Source organism: Gymnoscopelus microlampas (assembly GCF_963454915.1).
Source record: "Gymnoscopelus microlampas genome assembly, chromosome: 8".
Classification (NCBI taxonomy): Eukaryota; Metazoa; Chordata; class Actinopteri; order Myctophiformes; family Myctophidae; genus Gymnoscopelus; species Gymnoscopelus microlampas.
Window position 1 is genome coordinate 1,583,801 of NC_139945.1, and position 7,500 is coordinate 1,591,300.

Sequence of the window (7,500 nt, forward strand, 5' to 3'; positions counted from 1 at the left end):
TAACTAGATAGACCATACCCGGTCGGCGCAGCGCATCCGTGGGGGGATATACGCACATGATCTGGCAACCCGGGAGGCAGTTCGTCCCATAGCTGGGCAGCCCCAGCTATGGCGACAGTGTTTGACACAAAAACGCTAATAAGAAGCTGAGATTTGATGAAATCAAAAAACGGGCTTCACAGTTGCGTTCAGATGGTAATGGTCAATGGCTGTGTGCAAAATCAGAGCAATTGGTCCAGCCAGTGAGGAGAACCGGGTATCTTCACTCACGTACCACTACAGAGGTTACTAGAATTATAGTATGATAATGCTGCACACATATATTCTATAGGATTTGCACAATTCCCAGAATTTCCCAGCGTAACATTTGGGAAAGGCTCAGCCTCCCCTAGCCTTCATTACCCACCGCCTGTGATGGTAATGATGGCAGCCATGAGGATTGTATTGACTAGATCTATGCATCGCCCATGGCTACCCTCCTTGCGTGCGTGCGTGCGTGCGTGTGTGTGTGTGTGCGCGGTTGCGTGCGTGCTCGTATCGCGTAACTGTGTGTGTGTTTGCGTGCGCATGTGTGTGTGTGTGTGTGTGTGTGTGTATGTGTGTGTGTATGCGTCCGTGCATGTGTGTGCATGCGTGTGTGTGTGTGTGCGCGGTTGCGTGCGTGCTCGTTTCGCGTCACTGTGTGTGTGTTTGCGTGCGTGTGTGCATGCGTGTGTGTGTATGCATGCGTGTGTGTGTGTGCATGCGTGTGTGTGCGCGCGGCTTGTATCGCATTCCTGTGTGTATGCGTGCACACATGTGTGGCTGCGTACAAGCGTGTGCGCGCGCGCGCGCGTGTGTGTGTGTGTGTGTGTGTGTGTGTGTGTGTGTGTGTGTGTGTGTGCGTGTGTGTGTGTGTGTGTACTGAATGAGGAAGGGTTTTATTTGTCACTTATTGTTGTTGTCGGGCAGAAACCTCGTATCCGTGTTTTTCTCCCGTAAATGAACTCGATCATACACTCAGCGTCACACAGAAGTAGCAGATCTACAAGCTCAAAACGTGGCGCGAAGCGACGCGTTTTGAGCTTGTAGATCTGCTACTGCTGGCATTTGTTTTTTATTCGAATCCTGAAATGTAATGTTTTTTTTGGAACAAATGAGTTTTCTTATCCGCCAGAGATGATATACAGGTACACCCAGTGGTGTAAAGCATTGGTTCTCAAAGTGGGGTCCGGGGACCCCCAGGGGTACTTGAGGGGGTTCCAGGGGGTCCCCAGCTAAATGATGGATAGGAACCAAATGGACCCTTATGGGTCTGTAACTCTGAGAGTGTACAAATGGAACCAAATGGACCCCATTTGTACACTCTCAGAGTTAAGTTAACATTGATTTTACGATATGAATTGGGGTCCCAGAGATAGAAATGCCATTAAATGGGGGTCCGTAGCCTAATGCATGTCAAAGTGGGGGTCCTTGAAATTAAAATGGATGAGAATCACTGCTAGAGAACCGGAAAAATCTTCTCTTATGGGGGGTCCCTGGCTTATCTTTTCAAATGGGGGTCCGCGGGCTAATAAGTGTCAATTTGGGGGTCCTTGACATGAAAAAGTTTGAGAACCACTGGTGTAAAGTACTATAGTACTATACTTAAGTACACTTTTTGAGGAATTTATACTTTACTGGAGTATTTCCCATTTGCAGTATTTTTTAACGGAGATCTGCCATGTGAACAGGTGAAGATAATTAACGAGCTGCACACTAAACATGGCTCAAACCATGTCAAAGTGTCACATTTGCTGAAATAAACGTCTCATTTGGATCACTGTTGACACACGAGAACATGGATATTGTTTGCAAAAGGATTATTATGTATTGTCCATCAGAGCCGTGAGATCACAGCTTCTCTCTGCTTTTGTATGATATACTGTAGATATAGCCTAAACTTTGAATCTGTTTGCAGTTATTGACCCATTAAGACCTGGAACTGTGTCATTTTTAGATTTGAGCTAAAAAGCATTATTTTACACTTAGGCTATTCAAAAATAGCAGATATACAAGCTCATAGCGCGGCACCGAGTGCCGTGCTATGAGCTTATAGATCTGCTATTTTTGAAAAATCGTGAAAATGTGTGCAAATCTTCTGAATATATATATTTTCAAAGCGAACATTTTTTAACTCAAATCTTTGCTTCTAGGGGGGTCGCTGGAACAAAATATTTTGATGGGGGAGACATGTAGAATCGGCTTCAGGTCTCAATGGGTTAATTTGTATTGCTCCGCTGTTGATCGACGTCGGGTTTTCCCTCTCTCTCTCTCTCTCTCTCTCTCTCTCTCTCTCTCTCTCTCTCTATCATGCTCTCTCTCTCTCTCTCCCCCGGCTCTCTCTGTCAAAAGCGTTGCTTGGCTTCCGCGCATTATAAACTAGAATATAGGCTTGAAATCTAACCTATCACTGGTTATGTGCAGCGTTTCACGTGATGTTGAATCTCAACCAGAGAACTGGTGTCTACCATTACTACCATTACCGTATTGACAGAGGTGCGCGCTGTGCGCCCTGACCGTCTCCACCAATCCACTGCAGCCCAAGCTCGTATCGTCATTGGGGCCAACGAGGCCATGGCCCGGTCTGTAGACCCAGCTTGTCCCTGTGTAGGGGCAAGATCCGCCAGGGGTAAAAAAAACTAAAAATCAACATTAGCAGCCCCTCACCCTATTCTGTTGTAGCCGACCACAGAGAGTCGCCTTTGTTTTCAAATGGGGCTCGTTTGCATTCGGCCGAATTGTTAACAATTTTCTACAGTAGACTTTCTACAGTAGACTGTGTGTGTTTGTGTGTGTGTGTGTGTGTGTGTGTGTGTGTGTGTGTGTGTGTGTGTGTGTGTGTGTGTGTGTGTGTGTGTGTGTGTGTGTGTGTGTGTGTGTGTGTGTGTGTGTGTGTGTGTGTGTGTGTGTGTGCGTGCGTGCGTGCGTGCGTGCGTGCGTGTGTATTGTGTGCACGTGGTAACGGGTGCATCAGAGTGTGTGTGACATCAGATCCATGCACTATAATTACTTTATGTTCTGTTCTGTTGCCACCCGAGAATTTAATTAACTCTGTGTGTGTGTTCACTGAGGCATTATGGGAGATTAATCAATGAGCAGCACGCACGCACGCACGCACGCACGGATAGACAGACACACACACAAACAAACACACACACACACACACACACACACACACACACACACACACACACACACACACACACACACACACACACACACACACACACACAGTCAGTGAATTGGCCCCTTGCATATCCGATCATCACTAATGCTGAGACTAACACAATACACAGACTATAATTACTGTATCTTTTTCCTCATGTTCCAGAACAGCAGAAAAAAAACAGCAGCTTATGTGAGTGACCAAAGGCTCAATAGGCAATTAACAGGCCACGCTGCGACGCATTTCTATAGGGAACACGACTGTGTGTGGCTGCTTGGCCTGTCAGAAAGACATGCGTTGATGTGGAGTGTTGTTTAAAGTGACTCTGTCATCATGTTTTTCATGGGTTAGAGGTAGTGGTGGAAAGTAACTAAGTACATTTACTTAAGTACTGTACTTAAGTACATTTTTGAGGTATTTTTTACTTTACTGGAGTATTTCCAATTTTCAGTACTTTTACTTCTACTCCACTACATCTCAGAGGCAAATATTGTACTTTTTACTCCACTACAATTATTTGAAAACTTTAGTTACTAGTTACTTTTCAGATATAGATTATTATATTATAAAACCTACATTAACCACTTCAGCCCTATTTTATACGTAGGAAAATAGCAGATCTACAAGCTCACGCGACACGTTGTGAGCTTGTAGATCTGCTATTTTCAAATGTTTTAGTACTTTTACTTTTGTAAAGTACATTTTGATTAAGTAATTAAGTTTTACTTAAGTAAAACATTTGAGTACGTTTTCCACCACTGGTTAAGGGTTTCATGTTATCAGATTTACAAACCATAAAAAGTCTTTATCACGGTCCTCACGTGCGATTTGATGTGTTGTGAGCTTGTAGATCTGCTATTTTCAAACATTTTAGTACTTTTACGTTTGGTACTTTAAGTACATTTTGATACCAATACTTTTTTACTTTTACTCAAGTAAATTTTGAATTCCGGACTTTCACTTGCAACAGGGTATTTTTTCAACACAGTATTGATACTTCTACTTAAGTAAGAAATGTGAGTACCACTCCCCACAATAATAATAATATTAATAATTCTTACTAATAGTAATTAGAGTATACCCTATTTACTCAAACACACAGTTGGTGTGGTTCAGCATGGATAAACTGAGCATGCTCTCTAATAACAGACAGGCACTATATAAGGCAGCCTGAAGCTGCACTCGGGTCCTTCGTTACTGCTCAGAACCAGGAAGTACTGTGGTAAGAGAAACAAACAACATTCAAACATTTGACAAACAATTCCCTGCAACTTAACAATAAAGAACAATTTCAACCTTTTACCCTGTGTCGTGTGAAATCATTCATGTTATGTGTTAAAGCAGCGGTGATGTAACTTTAATAACGTAGAGGGGCTACTATATTTACACACTCACTCCAGAGGGACACATTACATATACTGTTGGGCCATTCTATATCACACAAAAGTTGCAAAAAATAGCAGATCTACAAGCTCAAAACGCGTCGCAGCGCGACGCGTTTTGAGCTTGTAGATCTGCTTTTTTAATTGGAATTTTTTTAATTGGAATTCAGATTTCTTTAAAGCTATTTTTTAAGTGAAATCCTGAAAAATAACATTTTTATTTAGTTTCAAATGCATTTAGTTATACTTATGTCAACTTTATGAACTTAAAGGACGACTTCACCACTTTTCAACATATCTTCATGTAATAGGTCCTCACTAATGCTCATGATAAAATGATATTTTTTTTTTCTAATCAGTCTGTGTCTCAGAGGAGGGCTGTAGACAGTTCAGAAACCCATCTACCAGTGACATCATCGATGGGGAATCCAAGCTAACAGAAACTGCAGGCTTTGTATTCCTGGAAAGTTGCAATGTAATAATAGATCCCATTGTTCTCGTGTTAATACAAATCTAAATTAAAAAAATGAAATCTTTTTGGGGGAAAAAATCCTGCCTAATGATGATGTCACTGGTAGACAGGTAGAAAAACCAAGTAGAAAAACATTGTATCATTTTATCATGCGCATTGGTGAGGACCTATTATATGAAGATATGTTGAAAAGTGGTGAAGTCGTCCTTTAAATACAAATACAATGAACATAAAAAAGACAATATAATGTTAATACTAGTCATTAGGCTACTAATATAGACTGAAGTCATTAAAGCGGGTCATGTTTGCATGTTTGGAATCATAACAGCTGAACTCAACTATCTGTGACCAAATTTGACCTGGAGACAGTCATCTAGCATTTTTTTCATTTTTATTTTTTTGCATTTCATATGAAAGCAGGGGGTCATAGCAACATAATGATATTTTGGTTCATAAGATTGAGAGAATAGTTTTGAAACTACAGCTTGTAGAACTGAAGTCAAGTTAAAACTCTTAAGCAGAGAAAAAGCCAGTTGAATTAGAGGTTGCTACTGTAGCTCTAACCTTATATCTTAGCTGCATGTTTATGCATTTATTTCATATTTACATGTCAGACATACTCTAGTATGTGAACAGTCTAACTGGGCTATTAAAGGAGAGTTCCGGTTATTTTAGCTTGTATGTTTGATGTGTCACTAATCACTCACCAACATACAAAGGAACGTTGAATAATTCCAGATCTGCCCCTGTCGTCCATTCTGCAGACCCCTTACAGCGGCATAATGGGAGACGTGTGTAAGAGTGAAAATCGCCTATTTTAACAAATGCAACGTCTGTTTTTTTCTCTTTCGTATGTTTGAGTATCATGAAACTCCACAATGAGTTCTAGGAGAAAAAAACAGACTTTGCATGTGTTAAAATAGGCAATTTTCACTCTTACACACTCTCAAGGGGTCTGCAGAATGGACAACAGGGGCAGATCTGGAATTAGTCAACGTTCCTTTGTATGTTGGTGAGTGATTAGCGACACGTCAAACATACAAGCTAAAATGACCGGAACTCTCCTTTAACTCATTTTTGAAAAAAGAAAAACAGTTTTTCTGCTTTCCTGAAGAATGGGCACCAGCGAGATGACTGTCTCCCAGACAAAAACACTCACATATACAGTATATCAATATTCTGATATTAACCTGTGGGCCGCATTAAGTGAAGGTGGGGGGGCCGCATGTGGCCCCCCGGGGCCGCCCGTTGCCCATGTATGGTGATGGTGTATTGTGTAGTGTGTAGTGTTGATGTGGTTATGAAGTGTCAGAGGCAGGGTGAACTGCCACGAGGACATTAAGCGTGTAATGACTCTATTTCGGGTTTTGCTGTTTTTTTGGGGGGCTAAACATTTAGTAATTGGTCGGGCCAGGCCCTGTTTGGGCCGGGACAGTTTGGGCCCAGTTTGGGCCGGGCTTAATTTCCAGGCCTGTTGAGAACTTTAATCAGCGCTTGTAGTGTTAGAGAGAGTGTGTGTGTGTGTGTGTGTGTGTGTGTGTGTGTGTGTGTGTGTGTGTGTGTGTGTGTGTGTGTGTGTGTGTGTGTGTGTGTGTGTGTGTGTGTGTGTGTGTGTGTGTGTGTGTGTGTGTGTGTGTGTGTGTGTGTGTGGAGAGGGCCTTCTCTCACACGTTTCACAAATCACACATTATTCACCATTTTTCAGACGTGGAATTTTATTTTTAAATGTCATCCATATTTAACCCATGTGGTGTTATCACTGCCTTGTCCTTCAGTGCATGTTTATAACGTCTGTTTTTTCTCTGTCCACAGGTTCCAGGTTTGGTCTGCACAGCACAGGGAAAGGTAAATAACCCCAAAAAAAGTCTTTATTTGTTTAAAGCTCGGCTACGCAACATTTCTGCTCTGTGTTGTTTACAAACAGCGAAGGTGTGTTTGGTTTGGTTTGGTTTGGTGAGACCCGGCTGTGGTACACTACACGTGACATCATGGCAGGTATGATGTCATAATGGCAGCTGTGATGTCATCAAGGCAGCTGTGATGTCATGTATTATCTGTGGATTCTATACAGAGCTGTGAGTCGGTTTGAGGTGCTCTCTCACACACACACACACACGCACGCACGCACGCACGCACGCACGCACGCACGCACGCACGCACGCACGCACGCACGCACGCACGCACGCGCACACACACACACACACACACACACTAACATGTGTGTGTGTGTGCACTATTTGGTGCAATGAACCAATGACCATTCAGAATGATTGGAAGGTCAGCTGACCAGTTGATGTGTGGCCATTTTATTGGCGTTTCTTTTTCATGGGTTTTTATCTGTATTTAGCCTATTTGGTGTTATTGTGTATATTTGGTCATAGACTGTTGCATTTGTAAGCTTTTATTACTGAGGTACTGCCTCTTTAGAGTTGTTTGGTGTTCAGCATCTATGTTTGTTT

The 7,500-nt window shown here is 42.3% G+C and overlaps 1 protein-coding gene across 1 annotated transcript in view; it reads left to right on the forward strand.

The window, feature by feature from the left end:
• Nucleotides 1-7,500, forward strand: part of igsf11 (immunoglobulin superfamily member 11) — a 201,238-nt gene that overhangs the window by 49,514 nt on the left and 144,224 nt on the right. Inside the window, exon 2 of the mRNA XM_084065190.1 lies at nucleotides 6,854-6,886. Coding sequence (XP_083921316.1) covers nucleotides 6,854-6,886 — 33 coding nt within the window. The remainder of the gene's footprint in view (nucleotides 1-6,853; nucleotides 6,887-7,500) is intronic.